The following is an 18,116-nucleotide window of genomic DNA, read 5'->3' on the forward strand; positions in this document are numbered from 1 at the left end:
TCAATTTTCAGGGATGATTGTTAAATTTTATATTGAATGCCAATACGTTTACAATAGATTTTTGTGATATTTATGATTTTCTGACATGTTTATAGCTTGATAGAAATCAACTCCTCTATAATAGTCTAGTACAGTTAGTGATTTGATGTGTTTAATTAAGAGTACATGGTTTAAGGATTTTTGGGCTGTTTTTTATCTAGCTCATAATTGAATAAGATATTGATAAGAATTTTGTCTTGATAATTATAGGCCAAGAGTGAGCTTGTGTGATTGGGATATTGTTGATTGCATTGGATCAAGGTAAGTGAATTCATGCATAATATTTATTATATGTAAATATTTATGAATAGAATAATGTTGTTCAAATGGATTGGCAATTTATGGTTTTGAAGCTATTTAAAATATTTTCTTAAATTTATTTTAAAAATAATTTTAAAATACTTATTTTTCTATAAAATATTTTTCCTTAAAAGTATTTGTAAAGCTTTGCCAATTCAATGTCTTATAAGTGTTTTATCGAAATATTACTGAATGATTGGTATTGAAAAACTAGAAACTATTTTAAGGTTTTGGCTCATTGTCTGTAGTTACTGTTGTTGATATTTTTGAATAGCTAGTTGTATTGTGCGCACCACCTATTGACGATTACTGCGGTGTAAAGTACCCTAATTGAACTATTGGCCAGGTCATCGGGAGTACAAGTAACATATTGAACTATTAACCAGGTCACCGGGGATACAAGTGACACTACGTGGCATGAGCAAATTGAACGAAAGAAAGGTTTTATTGATAAATGATTTCTTACGCGATTATTTATTGAAAATGATTTTTACGTTAAAACGTAACTGATTATAAGTTACATATGATTATAAAATGATTACTGTTTTCCTGACTTATAGTATTTCATAATAATGGTTATATACTTTTTCGTATTAATAACTTTATGCATGAGTTTATTTAACGAGTTGACGGCTCACCTCTTGTCTCCAACATTTTGCATATTGATTTTAGAGATGTGGGCTTTTGGTCTGGCGGAGAGGATTTGTTAGCTGAAAAACTTTGGCATTTTCTAAATGAATTAATTGTAGTTATTTTGATTAATTCTTAGAGCTAGTTTTTATTTTGGGGGATTATTGAGTTATTTATTATTTTGGAGAATATATTTTGGCTATGGACAACATTGACTTTATTTGGGATTAATTATAAGACTAATGTTATAAGGTTTCATTCCAAATTCCTATTGAGTTTTTTTTGGTGAATTTGGGGTGTTACATTTATAAATACTTGAAACCCACCACCTTAGATCGTGGCAATAACTATTTATGGATAAAATTCGTGCCCTGATTTTTCAGAAGAGATCTGTGGTAGTTTATTTTGATTGAGTCTTGCTTTCTGGTGACCTTTTTGTCGAGATGATCTGCTCGACGTCGCCAAATAATCTCCTGGTCAAGGTAACGTGCTTCAAGTGACCAAATAACATCCTAGTCGAGATGATGTGCTAAAGGTCACCAAATAATGCCCTAATCGAAATGATTTGTTCAAGGTCACTAAAATTTTCTTCTGTTAACCTACCAACTAAAAGAAACTGTTTTGACTCGTTCGCCAGTAGCGTGGAACATGTATTTATTTTATTTTTGCCTAGAAATTCTACAAGATCTCTCTAGTCTGCATGTACTCCTAAAAGTGTCCGACTACATTCCAAATCTTGAATTATTCTGCTGCCGGATCCTCCAGAATATTTTGGATGTCACAATGATGAGACATTGCGAGGTGTTGTTAATGGAACATTGGCATTTTATGCAATGGTACTTACATATCATAGATTCCTTAATTAATAGATTACACAGCTATTAATTTAATTGTGACGACTGTATAAGAATGAAAGATAATAATTCTTGGTGTGTATGTGCTCTCTGGGTAGCCGGCAGCTAAAGAGAAAAACCCACAATTTACTAACCTGAGGCAGTTGGAATTATGGCAACCAACATTCTAAACGGACCAAGCACAAATGCTGGCTTAATCTAGAAGACAACCTGAATCTGCACATTGTCCTGAACTTGCAAGTTTTTTCTGTGTCCATTATTAACGGTAGCTATCTCTATAGAATTCCTTATATATACCAACATTAACGGTGCAAATTAGCCAATAATTTTAAGTTTAAATTGGATAATTAAATAACTTTGTTACCTGAACAAATTAATTAAGTTGTATATCAAAGCTAGTTATATGGGGACCAAAGGTGGCCTATTTCGGTATGCTGATGGCAAAGACAAATTGCTCTTGCTTTTTGGAACGGTGGGCAGCATCGGAGATGGGATGATGACTCCGCTCACCATGTACATTCTCAGCATGGTGATCAACGAGCTTGGGACTTCTGATATCTCAATCTCCATTGAAGCAGTTGACAAGGTACCTGAAAGTGATTCCTTGTGTAAACGATTTTCTTCCGTTATAATTGATTAACAATGCTTCTATTCCATAGTGTAATTAACAAGCTGCCTTTCATCCTTTATACAGTACGCGGTGAGGCTTCTCTGTGTTGCAATCTTTGTTGGGATATTTGCTTTCATTGGTACGTGAATTACTTTGTTACCATATCCTATTATTTGGGTTCGGTTGATCTCAAAAATCATAACAAGAAACCATTAGCCCGGTGATTTATATAGTATTATTAACATGAGGCGGGCTACTTTTACAGTTGCAAGCCTGCAACTCTCGCTAACTCTGGCTATTAGACCGCATGAGCTTAACAATTAGCTGGATAAACCTGGTTCATGTAGGAAACTTCGTATGCTTCCAGTTTAAGGATATGGCTGTATCATATATACATTCATTTTGCAGAAGGAATGTGTTGGACAAGAACTGCAGAGAGACAGGCATCTCGTATCAGGATGGAGTACCTGAAATCAGTCCTCAGGCAAGAAGTTGGTTTCTTCGACAACCAAACAAGTTCTTCCTCTACCTTCCAAGTTGTGACCAACATCACTTCAGATGCCCATTCCATCCAAGATGCAGTTGCTGAGAAGATACCCAACTGTCTTGCACACCTCACATCATTCATCGGTAGCATCTTGGTGGCATTCCTACTCTCTTGGCGACTGGCCCTGGCTGCTTTGCCATTCTCGCTCTTGTTCATCGTTCCAGGGATTGTGTTCGGGAAAGTACTAAAGGACCTTGGACCCCAGGTTAAGCTTATGAAGCTGCTGGTGGGATTGCAGAACAAGCCATATCATCTATTCGTACAGTTTATTCATTTGTTGGGGAGCACCAAACATTGAAAAGATTTAGCCTGGCTCTTAGGAAAAATATGGAGCTTGGTATAAAGCAAGGTTTGACAAAAGGATTGCTGCTTGGAAGCATGGGAATGACCTATGGAGCTTGGGCTTTCCAGTCTTGGGTTGGCAGCGTCCTTGTCACTGAGAGAGGCGAAAAAGGTGGCCTTGTTTTCGTTGCTGGAATCTGTACAATACTTGGAGGAGTGTAAGTTGCCTGCCTTTTTTTTCATTTTTTCCCCTATCTTCTCTCTTATCTGTAGACTGTAGTATTTTCAATTTATTAGAAGGTCACATTTAAGTTCGTTAGAATTGTATTTTTCTTAGTTACCAGCACAAATTTTTCTCCGAAGAGAAATTGGAAAATCTGTGCAATGGCTTCAGGAATCACTTACCTGCCATAAACTGATAAACGTCTATGTTGAAATAGACTCACAGCCTCAATACTGCATTTTCAGGGGAATTATGAGCGCGCTGCCAAATCTCTCATTCACCTCCCAGGCAACAACTGCTGCTACCCGGATTTTTGAGATGATTGATCGAGTTCCAGTTATAAATTCTGAAGATGAAATTGGAAAAACTTTGGCGTACCTGAGAGGAGAAATTGAATTTAAAGATGTTGACTTCAGTTATCCGACGAGGCCTGATACCCCTGTTCTTCAACGATTCAATCTTTTAGTTGAAGCCGGGAAGACGATTGGCCTTGTTGGGAGCAGTGGTTCTGGCAAGTCCACAGTCATTTCTTTGCTCGAAAGATTTTATGACCCTGTCAAGGGAAACATTCTCCTTGATGGGCACAAAATAAAAAAGCTTCAGCTCAAATGGTTAAGATCCCAGATGGGTTTGGTTAACCAAGAGCCGATTCTTTTTTCAACATCCATAAAGGAGAACATTCTGATTGGCAAGCCAGGAGCTTCAATGGAAACAGTAGTAAAGGCAGCTCAGGCTGCAAATGTACATGACTTCATCATGAAGTTAAATGATGGCTATGAAACTAAGGTAAGCTGTGTTTTCTTAATCCAACAAAATTTGATTTCCATTGCACCAATTTATTTTGATGTGGCTTTATGTACTTATCAGGTTGGGCAATTTGGAGTTCAGTTGTCTGGAGGTCAAAAACAAAGAATTGCCATAGCAAGGGCTTTAATCAGAGACCCAAAAATTCTTCTACTTGATGAAGCAACAAGCGCTTTGGATGCAGAGTCTGAGAGAATAGTGCAGGAAGCCTTAGACCAGGCTTCACAAGGAAGGACAACGATTATTATCGCCCATCGCCTCTCCACAATTCGTAAGGCTGATTTAATAGGTGTACTTCAATCAGGGAGAGTAATTGAATCTGGCTCTCATGATGTGCTGATGCAAATGAACAATGGAGAAGGCGGCGCCTATAGCAAAATGGTGCAATTGCAGCAATCAGCAATGAGGAATGAAGTTGCATCTGGTTCCTATAATCCAACAAAAAGTAAAAGCCATCATAGCTTGATGAGTGCGCAGACTCCACAGACACCAATTAACGAGGGATCAAGTTATCAAAATAGCCCGATCTACCCTTTTAGCCCTACGTTTTCCATCAGCATGACAGGTTCTTTCCAAATGCATTCCGTTGAAAACCAAAATGATAAAAACTTCCACGATAATTCTCATTCTCCTTCAAGCCTACTGCGGTTGCTGCGAATGAGTGCAATTGAGTGGAAGAGAACTTTACTTGGGTGCTTAGGTTCAGCTGGTTCTGGAGCAATTTATCCATCTTATGCGTACTGCTTAGGATCAGTTGTCTCAGCATACTTTATTAAAGATGATTCGAAGCTCAAATCAGAAACTAGACTCTACTGTCTCATCTTTTTAGGCCTAGCATTCTTAACTCTCATTGCCAACCTCATTCAGCACTACAATTTTGCAATCATGGGAGAGCATTTAGTTCAAAGGGTGAGGGAGAAAATGCTGGAAACAATTTTCACTTTTGAAATTGGGTGGTTTGATCAGGATGAGAATACAAGTGCAGCAATCTGTGCACGACTAGCTAACGAAGCCCACCTGGTTAGGTCCTTCATTGCAGATCGTATGTCATTACTGATTCAGGTTTTCTTCAGTGCTTCACTGGCTTATACGCTCAGTTTGTTGGTTACATGGAGGGTAGCAATTGTTATGATTGCCGTCCAGCCTTTAAATATTGGGTGCTTCTATTCAAGAAGTGTTCTAATGAAAAGTATGTCTGAAAAAGCTAAGAAATCACAAAGTGAGGGAAGCCAACTTGCAAGTGAAGCTACCACTAACCACAGAACTATTACTGCATTTTCCTCTCAGGACAGGATATTGGATCTCTTCAGAGAAACAATGAAAGGCCCAAAAAAGGAGAGCATCAAACAATCATGGTTTTCGGGTATTGGCCTGTTCTGCTCTCAATTTCTCACAACAGCTTCTATAACTTTGACTTTCTGGTACGCAGGGAGGATAATGAATCAAGGATTAGTATCACCGAAGCAGCTTTTTCAAGCATTCTTCTTATTAATGAGCACCGGTAAAAATATTGCCGATGCAGGAAGCATGACTTCTGATATTGCAAAAGGGTCGAGTGCCATCACAACAATTTTCACAATTTTGGATAGGAAAAGTGAGATAGACCCTGAAGATCCTAAAGCTAACGAAGATATAGAAGAGCCTACAAAAGGATTCATAGAACTAAAGAATGTATTCTTCAGCTACCCATCAAGACCTGACCAAATGATTTTCAAGGGTCTTAGTCTCAAAATTGAAGCAGGAAAAACAGTGGCACTTGTGGGACAAAGTGGATCAGGAAAATCTACAATTATAGGACTAATAGAAAGATTTTATGACCCTGAAAGTGGATCAGTCACGGTAGATGAACGTAACATCAAGAGCTACAACTTGAGAAAGTTGAGGTCATGTATTGCGTTAGTGAGTCAGGAGCCAACACTTTTTGCAGGAACTATTCGCCAGAACATTGCTTATGGCAAAGAAGTTGTAACAGAAGCTGAAATAAGGAAAGCTGCAATTTCAGCCAATGCTCATGAATTTATAAGGTATTGTAATCTCTCTGAGATCATTACAAGTTTATAACCAGAACATTGCGTATACTTTTGTTCAAACGTATTTGTTTGATGGCTAATGCAGTTCCATGGAAGACGGTTATGATACCTACTGTGGAGAAAGAGGAGTCCAGCTATCAGGAGGCCAGAAGCAGAGGATTGCACTTGCTCGAGCAGTACTGAAGAATCCCATGATTTTACTTTTAGATGAGGCAACCAGCGCCCTTGATAGTGTGTCGGAAAATCTTGTCCAGGAAGCACTAAAGAAGATGATGGTTGGAAGAACATGTGTTGTTGTAGCTCACCGGTTGTCCACAATTCAGAAGGCAGACAATATAGCGGTGATTAAGAATGGGAAGGTTGTTGAGCAAGGAACACACTCGAGTCTCCTAGCAATGGGGAGTGGAGGTGCCTATCACTCTCTAATTAAGATGCAAGCTAGTCGCTCTCCTTACAGCTGAGGTGCTGCCATTATAAGCTGGGAATTTTGTTGAATATGTAAACTATTTCATAACGAATTTTCCAAGATTTGACATGAAAATCCACTTATCCACCTGCAAGTAAATACCTAGCATGACACAATTTTAAGGTGTGATGATGGTCAAATCTAGCAAAAATGAAAAGTCATTTTTCCATAATAATGGATCTTACATATCACCCTGCTCCTGGTAAACTGCAACAAATAAATCCATGTGTTCTTTACATATTGCTTCTTATATATATCGTAGATAGAATGACATTACGTTGTATCGTTCCGTCATTGAAATATTAACTAACTGTAATATAGGTATGATCTTTACAATTGGAACAGACAATCTCTCTCGTTGGTTGAAGAAATAAACAACAATGTAGACTGGTAAAAAGATTATAAACTGGAATCCATCAGAGACGGAGCTAGCTATCAGAATTATAACCTGATCTGTTAATCATAAAATTATTATTGCTTCAGCAAGCCAAGTCTTTTTCTTCCACCTTTCATAGCTTTATTTGATCATCTGGCAATTCAAAGTGGGATCGAGGCATCAAGCTATTTGTAGTGTTCTTTTCTCTTTATCTTATACATCTGAAACTACCATCTGAACTGAATTGTTGGTGACCACATTCTTTTGCATCACTTTCATGATCTTTCAGCCAAAAAAAAAAAAAAAAAAACACAGATCCCTGCTGAAAGTTAAATCATTAAAATAAATTGCCCAAACCAACCTTAGAATTACCAAGTACTAACGCGTGTAGCAGATGTAACTGAAACGAATTTGATCTGATTGTTGCCGATTTAAAGCAGATCCAAGATCCCAACCGACATGTGAAGCCAAATGAAAGCATATATATATGCACATCCCATATTCCATTAAAATCAAACAGTTATATCTGATCCCTCCACCAGATAGAAAGAATGTTTAGCTTTTGCTATTTATTGATTTCTGATTGTCATTTCTGCTGGAATTAATTAATTTTATGCAGCTACCATGTGCATCTAAAACATGACATATGCTAGAAACCAATCTACTTTTTCTGTAAGATTGGAAACAGTTGGAAATGCTTATCATGCATTTGACACGTTCCCTCTCTTGTGACAAATTTTGATGTTAAAAAAGCAAAACCGCGATTACTCGACATTGTTTGCAAATTCATCCTGTTCAAGATATCATACTATCATGGGGTGTTGGGGTGGGGGGGGGGGGGGGGGGGGGTGTTGTGTATTAATAGCTAATGTAGATACATATATAATAAGGGTTCAATTTCTGTTTTGCAAAAACGTTGTTGTCTTTTATACATGCCTAAACTTGTGCATATTGCCAAATAGGAATCCACTTTTGGTATAAATTAGAATTTACACAACAGATAATTGCATGAATTATGCTTCAAGCTGCTAAACCATTAATTACATATAATAAAGAACATAAAAGTTCGGGTAATTTTTAAAAACCTCCCCTGAGGTTTGGGCTTGTTGCAAGTAGATGGCGAGAATTGATTTATTTGTAAAAAACCCCCTACCGTCACTTAAGTTTAACATTGACCGTTAGTTGACCGTGCAAAGACAATATTACCCTTAACAATAGTTTATAAACGAAAATAACTAAAAAAAAACCAAAATTATTAGCTATTTTACACTTTTTAAATTATTGATATTTTCTTAAAGTTTCTATAAAAAAGTTAAAATTAAAAAATTAAAAAATCCTCTTTAAATTATTGATATTTCCTTAAAATTCCTACAAGAAAGATAAAATTAAAAATTTAAAAATGAAATAGTCATAATCTTTAACTATGATATTGTAAATTTTTAGAATTGACAAGGATAAAATTATCAAAAAATAGGGTTTGTGCTTTTTGCACCAATAATTTTGGTTTTTTTTTAGTTATTTTCGTTTACAAACTATTGTTAAGGGTAATATTGTCTTTGCACGGTCAACTAACGGTCAATGTTAAACTTAACTGACGGTAGGGGGTTTTTTACAAATAAATCAATTATCGCCATCTATTTGCAACAAGCCCAAACCTCAGGGGAGATTTTTAAAAATTACCCATAAAAGTTCTGAGTTATTTGTCCAAGCTACAGGGAGAAGGAACAAGTCAAAGAAGAGAAGATGGTTAAATAATAAGCTTCCGCTACAGAACAAAGTGCATGGCGTACGTATCACAGAAAAAAATGGATCAGTAATGATTTAGTAAATGTCCTTGTTGTTTACGATTTCCTAAACTTTGTTATATAATGCCTCTGCCGTCGGAAGATGAAATATACAAGGGCCTAAATGGCTAAATACCAAAGAACTGGGCATAGCCAATTGTTGGTTTTGCAACTTGCAAGTACTTTAATAATTATTATTTTATGGCCTGTAATAGAACGAGCAACCTAACAACAATATTTTACAAGAGATTACAAGAAACTTAATACTAACATTTTTTAAAGAAATGCCTGTTCTTTTTCAACGACGGGGACATATAATTATCCATGGGTTTGTTTGGACAAAATAAAGTGCAGATAAAATATCTAGCTTATGCTAATCTTTAATAGTTGAAAAAGATGAGTCCTGTGCCACCAACATCAGAAAACACCAAATAGATGAGTTGTTTTGATGTAACTTGATCTTTGATTTCAGAATTAACTAGAATTTTCCATTGCCCTTTCTGTAATTGGATGCTTCAGTCATTCGTCATGACCTCTCAATACTCAATAGTGTGAACCTGTACGTTGCTTTTAACCTTAATTCATGTAATTTCAACCGTCAAACCGTTTTGCGTTCGCTCCAGCACAACCTGCCTATTGTTATTCCAGTCTAAGCATCATTACACGGACCCATTCTCCGCTTATTTTCGGGTTCAAGTCAACATGTATTTATTCAAAAGAATCACCAATTTCACACCCATTTCTGAAACCGTCGTGAAATTCGCCAATTTGTTCAACACGTCGTGCTTCTTCAAAGTTTTTAAACTTGTTTTTACGAGTGATGATTCGCGACAGCTAGTTTTGGCAACATGATAACGCACAGCCTAAACCTCAAGAGGAATTAGCCTTGCCCATGGCCCGTCACCAAATATCTCATTATCTCTTTCCGCTCTTTCTTAATTTGTTGGTTAACGCGTCAGGCCACCCACCCGTACGCTCCACTGTAAAGCTAAAAATTGAAAACTCCTACTGGCTGTGGGGGGGTCGGGGGAAAGGTGTGGATCCCAACCCCCTTTTGTCAATTTACTAAGATACCCTTATGGGGGTGTGTAGTGTGTACCTTATCTCACAAGTCACAAGCCACAATCTGATCGAGTAGTACTCGCTGTTTTCCCTCCATACCAGCGCACATAGACATGCCCTTCCTTGTCCGCTCACGACCTCGGGCAATCGTACTTCCTTGTGCCACGTGGCAAGATCCCATTGCTACTTTCTTACCCCCATTTTTCCCTATATAATAACCCCTCCTCCACTCTTCACGCAATCAAGCCCTCTCTTAAGACTCCCCACGTTCTTTTAATTTTTAAACCAAAGCAAACATGAGGGTGCGTTCATGGCTAGCCACGTGCGCCACAACCACCACCGCAAACGACTCAACGGTGCCGTTTCCCAAGAGTCAAAGACACCTAGTTTCGGACTCGAGCAGCTCCTCCGATGCCACCGGAAGTTCCACATCCCCTAGCGACAGAAGCTACAGTGTCAGTCTCCAAAGCAACCTCTCACTTCAAACTCTGCCATCTGTTCCTTCCCTCCAAAAACTCTCACCAGATGAAACCATAAACTTCTCATCAGCCTCTCATCTTTGCATTAACTCCGTTCAACTTGGACATAAACTCCCCATTGGCTGCATCGCCGTCCATCACAACTTCCTCTACGCTGCCTCCTCTCACGAAATCAACGTCTACGATCGTACCGCCACCACCTGGACTTCCATCAATACTTTCAATGATAACGATTCGTCTTCCGGCTCCGTCAAGTCTGTCACCTTCTGTGACGGAAAAATCTTCACGGCTCACCAGGACTGCAAGATCCGAGTCTGGCAGTTAACGCCGACTAAACATCACAAATTCAAAACCACTCTCCCTACCGTTAACGACCGTTTGCTCCGTTTCATGCTCCCCAACAGCTACGTCACCGTTCGCCGTCACAAGAAGAAGCTATGGATTGAACACGGTGACGCCGTCACTGGCCTCGCCGTTAACAACGGTTTGATCTATTCGGTTTCTTGGGATAAAAGCTTGAAAATTTGGCGTGCTTCTGATCTCCGTTGCTTAGAGTCGATCAAAGCTCACGAGGACGCCGTCAACGCAGTGGCGGTTTCGGCTGGCGGAACCGTTTACACGGGATCTGCTGATAGGAAGATTCGGGTATGGGCCAAGCCTTTTAACGAAAAGCGGCACGCGTTGATAGCAACTCTAGAGAAGCATAAATCGGCGGTTAATGCTCTGGCGTTAAGTGACGACGGAACGGTGTTGTTTTCGGGAGCATGTGACCGTTCGATACTGGTGTGGGATAGGGAGGACAGCGCTAATCACATGGTGGTGACGGGAGCTTTGAGAGGTCATGGTAAGGCGATATTATGTTTGATCAACGTCGCTGGTTTGTTGATGAGTGGATCAGCTGATCGGACGGTGAGGATTTGGCAACGAGGAAGTGATGGGAGGTTCGGTTGTTTGGCAGTTTTGGAAGGTCACACCAAGCCAGTGAAGTCGTTGACGGCAGTTACGGAGGAAGGGCAGAACGGTGTCGTTTCAGTTTTTAGTGGTAGTCTTGATGGTGAGATTAGGGCGTGGCAAGTCTCGGTTTCGTGCCCAAACAGCAGTCCGTTAAATTTGCAAAAATGGAATTTGTGAATTAGTAGAAAAGAGTGAGGACCCAAAAAAAAAACAAAAAAAAAAGAATTCTCATTCACTGCACCTGGCTCTCTCTTTCTCTCCAATCTACATTTTTGGCTACGAATTGGAGATTTTAGTCAAGCACGGGAGCAATATTGTGACCATAAATTAGATGTGATGATTTATTTAAGCTACTCTTTGTTCATTGTATAGTGTTTTGTTGTTCTTTTCCTTTTTGAATAAGAGATTACAGTAATGATATTTATAATTGGAAATATGTCACAAACCCTCTTTATAGCTTTGTATGACTACTCTAGATGTAAATGATATCAGGTTTCTAATCGGGAGCAAATCTTATCCATAAAGCTTGATAATATCAACAGGATATTTAAAGGGGAAAAATATTAATAATAATAGTAAAATACTAGCCTAGTTGTTAATGGTTGTACGTATAGCTAAATTGAATTGTAATCCATGCGTACATGAATGTGAAAAAAAATACTATCTTATAGTGAATGACAGCATGATGGAAGAGCGTAAGATCGGCTCATGCTACATATAAAGATGAAACTGTTATTATTTCTGATGGCAAGAGGTTATTGAGTGAGACATTTGGAATCATCGTTGGTTTCCTATTTACACATTAATCCAGGACCAATTAAAATTTTTTGGCGTAACAAATTGGATTACCATTACTACACGATCTCTATCGAATTGGCCAAAAATACTTGAGGCTAAATCGATGTCAGTCTATGAATTATATATATATAGATAGATAGATAAAAAGAAGAAACATATTTGTTTCCAATATGGTTTTTATGCTTTTACAACTTGGTGGATAAACCGTCATTAATTAGTTGATAAAAGTGCGAATCTGAGCTTAATTAATGTATTGTATTAATTACTTTAATATATAGAAGAATCATTTGAATTTGGGGCGTCTTCAAAACCTGAGTATGAGACCTTGGAATCGGACACATTATAGGGGTTAAACAAGTAAAGACTTATAAAAGAATAAAAAAAAGGACTCACACGTATGCAAGACCCGCTAAATTTATCTAAATAACATCAAGAAACTAATTAGCGTTAAGCTGGTCAACAGAAGAGGGCTAAATCATTTGAATGTGCCCTTTCTTCGGCAAGTTGCATAGTTCAAATGGTATTTTAAGCTTTAAAAATAATAAGCCAGGTCGTGAATAACCAGGCAAGTGACCCCTTTATTATCAATTTCTTGCTTAGCTGGAAACCTCTCATTTTGTACTTATTTAAGTGGCAAAACGTACCTCCAATTAAGCTTCATGATCGTGCCCTAAAGAACATAGTTGTACCCTCCGATACGACATACATACATTATCGTTATATTTACACTTTATATTGATAAAATATTTTATCAACCGAGAATTATTCGATTTTCTAGTTATGACGTCACCGTCAACCTGCGCCATACGTGACTTAATTATTTCACAAGGAAGATAAATTTATATGAAGTGAGGCAACATGCATGCATGTTACGTTGCACGTACGTACAGCAAACAATAATTAATTACTGGGAACAAGTATTAGATTTCAGTGTCTTGTGTAAACACAAATGATAATCTGGTGGGTTGTTGGAGCGTCGTAGAGTTTCCGCTAGACAATTATAAGTTTGAAATAGATAATCTGAATGTGTAAAGCATCAGAGTTGTTTTTAGTCAATTTCATCATATACGATCCTATATCTTCCGCTAAATGCAATTTATTTCAACAACAAGACACGCTTGTTTGCTCGGTGCACATTATTGAGATATTGACATGTCTCTCAATTGGTACAATTCAGTACTACATTATGGCCTACCAAAATCCGCATTATAAGGACTTTGTACTCTCAGTAGGACCAAAAAGAGAAAGAGACGCCCAATTATGCCAATATGACCATACACACCGTTTGGTGTCGTCTGCCTAGTCAAGTAAACAAATGCTGCTTTGGAACGATACATCATATAGTCAACGTTCAGGATAAATTATTGGCGAGAATTTATAGAAAATTATTCTATCAACTCTTTAATTTTCCGGTCGACTAAAAGTATAGAGGCGCATTAATTATCTCGGTTTTAAAATTTGTAAAAAAAAAAAAAAAAAAAACCTCTAAAATATTAGTAATTAATGATAGTCTTGATTTCATACAGTTTACTAGAAGATGAAAATTTAAGATGGTTTGATTCTTTTCATGCACAAAGTGATCGAAAATGCGTGGGGTTATTTTAGGCCCGTTATTATGTTTCTTAAAAAGGAATTGCATAGAGAAAATCTATATTTGAATAAGGGCAAATCATCATTTAGTTTCTACAGTTTCAATCATATATGTAGTTTAGTCTTTATATTTTGAAAATTATTTAAAACATTCTATCATTATTTAAGCAGCTATAAATTTTTAAGGATAAAATAGTATTTTCAATCTAACATAACTTATATTTTTGAGAGTACAAAAACTAATTAGATAAATGGTTAAGATTATGGAAATTAAATGAGTATTTATCCTTATTAGTCCTTCTCTAGTGTGAGTGTTTTTATTTTTTTCATGTGAATTTGCTTTTTAAGTTGTGCTGTTTAATTGAGTCAAATTTGATGTTATTAAACCACACAGTTTTATAAAACATTAAATAATAACTTCATTAAACCGCACGGTTTAATAGCGTGTCCATGTTAAAAAAAAAAAATGAGGGTGTCTGCACCTGAAAATGATTATATATTGTTCTTCTCTAGTGTGAATGCCCTTATTTATTTATTTATTTTTTCACGTGAACACACTTTTAAGTTTTGGGGTATATATATATAACTCCGTCACTTAAAATAATTATATTTTCATACCTGAATTTTCTTTTCTTTGCAGATACAATGTTTTTTTTTTATATTAAAACAAATTATATATCCAATATTTGTAATCTTCCATCTGTATTTTGTCCGCAGTTAAGAATGTAATGCAAACGATGTTAATTTCTAATAAAGGAAAAAGATAAGGAGTTTCCTTTTCAAAGAGACCGATAGTACATATGCCAACCTAATTTGAATGTTCTTTAATTTCCGTCTACTTTGAACTTAGGGCATGTTACCAAAACACAGCACGAAAAGTTTGGTCCAAATGCATGAATAATGGCTGTCTACTACACTTATCGGTTTCTTCTTTTAATATTTTTTCTTTTCTTGTTTGTTTACATACACGGATAAAATCCCCGAAGGAACAAGAAAATAAATAATCATTTCCAAATAATAATAATAAAAAGTTTCCGCGTTATAATGTTATCTCAATTTGGCAAATTAAGCATGATATATGATATATTAATGCTGCTGATAAAATTAATAATCAAGGTCAATGGCAATGCAATTAACAAGATTTTGTCATAAATATTAATCATGCTTTTTCGTGTATAGCTGTTATTTACGGTTACCGGTTAGGCTTCTGTCCATAAGCTAAAAGGAATTTATTTTTTATTTGTTCCTGCTTCATTGGGTTTGTTTCTAAAGATTAAAATAATACCAGAGTTAAGTTTGACTGTTGATGATACATTTAATGTTAGCGCCCAGCAGCACACTGTATTCCCGGTGACTGTTTACACACACACACACATATATTGAGGACGGACATCAAGCAAATTGCATGATTTGGATTTTTGTGCAATAATTCATTTCAAATGTTATGTAGTCAAAGTTTATTAAATTTATTAGATTTATTGGTTAAGATTGACTTAATTAATTAAACTAAGCTCATTAGAAAAGTAAGAATAAGATATATATCAACTATCGAGTAACGATCGATGCTAAGATATGTAATTGATGATGATTAAATTATTTTCTCCCAGTAATTATTAAATTTAAATGTATTGTGGCAGCCGACATCATGCCCTAGTGTTTTCACTTTTCAAGTCATTCTCAGATAGATTTTTAAACATTAAGCATTTTGCTTTTTGAACCGAGCATAATTTACTACGATTAATTAGGTATCAATTCATCAATGCATAATTGAAAAAAAGTCTATGGGTATAACGGCGTTATTTAAATTCATCTAAACAATCGTTACGTGATACAATCACCGACACTTCTTGATTTTTAATTTTTGTCACTAATCAGGATCAGTGTCACCATATGAATTTACGTCTATAAATGAATTTAGATTAGAATTAATTAATAAGAAATTTCAGGTTCAATCAAACTGAACCCTTTAGTTCTAAAATTTATAACCGATTCTTCTGTAATCTGTCTCAAGATCTTGTGTTTCCAAGTTGTAAAATAAGAAAACGGGAAGCTCAAGGCTGAATAATTTTATTCCTCGAGCTTTCGAGTACGACACAGTGAACGCGCAAACAGCGGCAAACGCCTAAACCAATAATTTGATCAACGAACAACACTTAAAGCTAGCTAGCTGTCTCCGGCTTAATTTCATGTAAACGCCAGTATTAAAGTATATATTTTAGGTCGTCTTACGAAATACAAGGCCTAAGAGAGAATTGATGCCAACTCGGCAGCTCGTATAAACTGAAAGGAGAACTACGTACTTTAATAACAGTATATATCATAAACAATGCGTAATTATTTTGGCATATCAAAGGGCCACCTACGCAATTCGACGAGGGTAAGAATGACAACAAGACCAATCAAATCCGTAAGCAGAGAAATCTGCGCTGAAATTAAATCTGAATTAATTTGTTGCTTGCTTTGACATAAAGCGTGCATCAAACAGGGCACGTTTTTGCTGCCTGAGATGTAACGGTGGGTTAATATTTCCACTGAGAAGATATGGGGGGGGGGGTGGGGGGTGTTGTGGGGGGATCAATGTTGGATAAACTAAAGAATTCGGGTGACGCTTATGATATCACAAAAAGCATCAGCCTTTTGTTTTTGACTTATGCGACAACCCCATTGGTCCAAGCTAGTTTCTTCAAAAACCAATAAAAGTTAGAAGTTTTAGAACGCGCGGCGAATTGATTGGTTGTTCAAACGGTGGCCATGCAGCAGCATTTGCATTGCAGACTTGCATAGTTAACTTGTCGTGCAACTTGCTTATCCCCTTTCTCTCTCCAGTACTCCAACAACATGAATTAATTCTCAGCCACAGAGGCTAGCTCTGAAATCCTTCTTCTATTTTTTGAGTTGGTGAGTTTTTTTTTTTTTTTTTTAATACTTAATACACATCTTATTATTATATTATATTGATACTTACAATCATATATATAAATTCAGCAGACATTATATTATATTTATAATCAGATATAAATAACTGATACTTGTATTGTTACATTAAATTTATAAAATACATGCCCAGACAAGTAACCCTCATAAACAATGGATGTCTATACTTCACTCGCATTTCGCAAGGGAGGAAGACTTACAAATAAACTCCATACAATCATGCGCATTTCACAAGAGAGAAAGACATATAAATAAACTACACACAATCATGCATAATGCTTGATTGAGAGAGTTTTGAATTCATGAGGACTCGAATCCCTACTCTCACAATCTTTCTTAACTGTAAGAGTAGAGGTTCACTGCTGGGCCATAGGCCCATTCGCGAGTTGGTGAGTTGATGGCTTGTTTTGTTGTATCGTGGACTTGGAGACTATGGAAAACAGTCTAAACGTATCCCTAGATATGAAATTTTATCGCTCACTATATTCATTTATGCCCCCACTTGTATTATCTTTTCTTATCTGTTGATTTTATAAAATTTCTCATTTAGGTTTTTATATTATATGCAATCCATCCATGGCAATGAACACATAAAGGGTACTTCATCAATCCGGAGGCTTTCAAATGGAAATTTCATATATGAAATCATGAGATGTCCTCAACATTTATCAAAGAAATGGCTGAATGTGTCGTGTACATAAAGTATGTCTTAACAAACAAGGGTTCCATTCAAAATAATAATAATAATAATAATAATAATAATAAGTGTTTCTTTTTCAGTGGGCCTAAGGAGAAATTTGAAAACAAGAAAGACTTCATGAAGAGATAGACACTTGATGGCTTGATGTACCTATATCTTCAACCAATGCGATGAAAATTATCTCGATTCTGCAGATTTTTTACGATTATCATTTGTATTTTTCCCTGTTTTGGATGAGATCTTATAATTTCTGACGGGATAGATAAATTTCCCCAGGACTTGAAAAATACATATAAATATTCTATGTAATCACTCGCATAACTAATTAAGTTTAAGGGAAATTATCACTGCATCGTCTCTTTTTTATCTTATATTCATCCAATCACTAATAAATTCTAACATGTTTTCTGTATTATTTTTCTTTTTAAATTTGTATCAACTAGTTATTTTTACACTAATATCACTAAATAATTTGACAATTTTACCCCTAAATAAATTAAAATATCATTTTATTTTATAAAGCTTTGAAAAATAAAAAAAATTATAATTATAAAAATACCCCTAAATTTAATAAAAATAAATCTTTAAATAGAGATGCTCAGTTGTTTTTTATTAAATTTAGAATTTCCAAAATTTTACTAATTATTTTTATTA

At 36.2% G+C, this 18,116-nt stretch overlaps 2 protein-coding genes across 2 annotated transcripts; both read left to right on the top strand.

Annotated features, from left to right (window-relative positions):
• Positions 1-2,226: 2,226 nt before the first annotated feature.
• On the top strand, positions 2,227-6,791 carry LOC18045017 (putative multidrug resistance protein). Its single transcript, XM_024186457.1, is given in 7 exon segments — positions 2,227-2,409; positions 2,518-2,572; positions 2,842-3,186; positions 3,189-3,480; positions 3,731-4,271; positions 4,353-6,313; positions 6,405-6,791. Coding segments are annotated over 7 exon segments (3,753 nt in total). The 3' UTR covers positions 6,781-6,791.
• A 3,173-nt stretch (positions 6,792-9,964) lies between these two features.
• On the top strand, positions 9,965-11,816 carry LOC18045018 (protein JINGUBANG). The gene has a single exon (XM_006438137.2). It carries the CDS (start codon positions 10,304-10,306, stop codon positions 11,615-11,617), a length of 1,314 nt encoding a protein of 437 aa, XP_006438200.1. The 5' UTR covers positions 9,965-10,303; the 3' UTR covers positions 11,618-11,816.
• The last annotated feature ends 6,300 nt before the right edge of the window (positions 11,817-18,116 follow it).

This window comes from Citrus clementina, unplaced genomic scaffold (assembly GCF_000493195.1).
Source record: "Citrus clementina cultivar Clemenules unplaced genomic scaffold, Citrus_clementina_v1.0 scaffold_4, whole genome shotgun sequence".
Taxonomy (NCBI): Eukaryota; Viridiplantae; Streptophyta; class Magnoliopsida; order Sapindales; family Rutaceae; genus Citrus; species Citrus x clementina.

Excerpts from the sequence above, each read along its gene's own strand:
- LOC18045018 (XM_006438137.2), top strand. The coding sequence starts at position 10,304 with ATGAGGGTGCGTTCATGGCTAGCCACGTGCGCCACAACCACCACCGCA.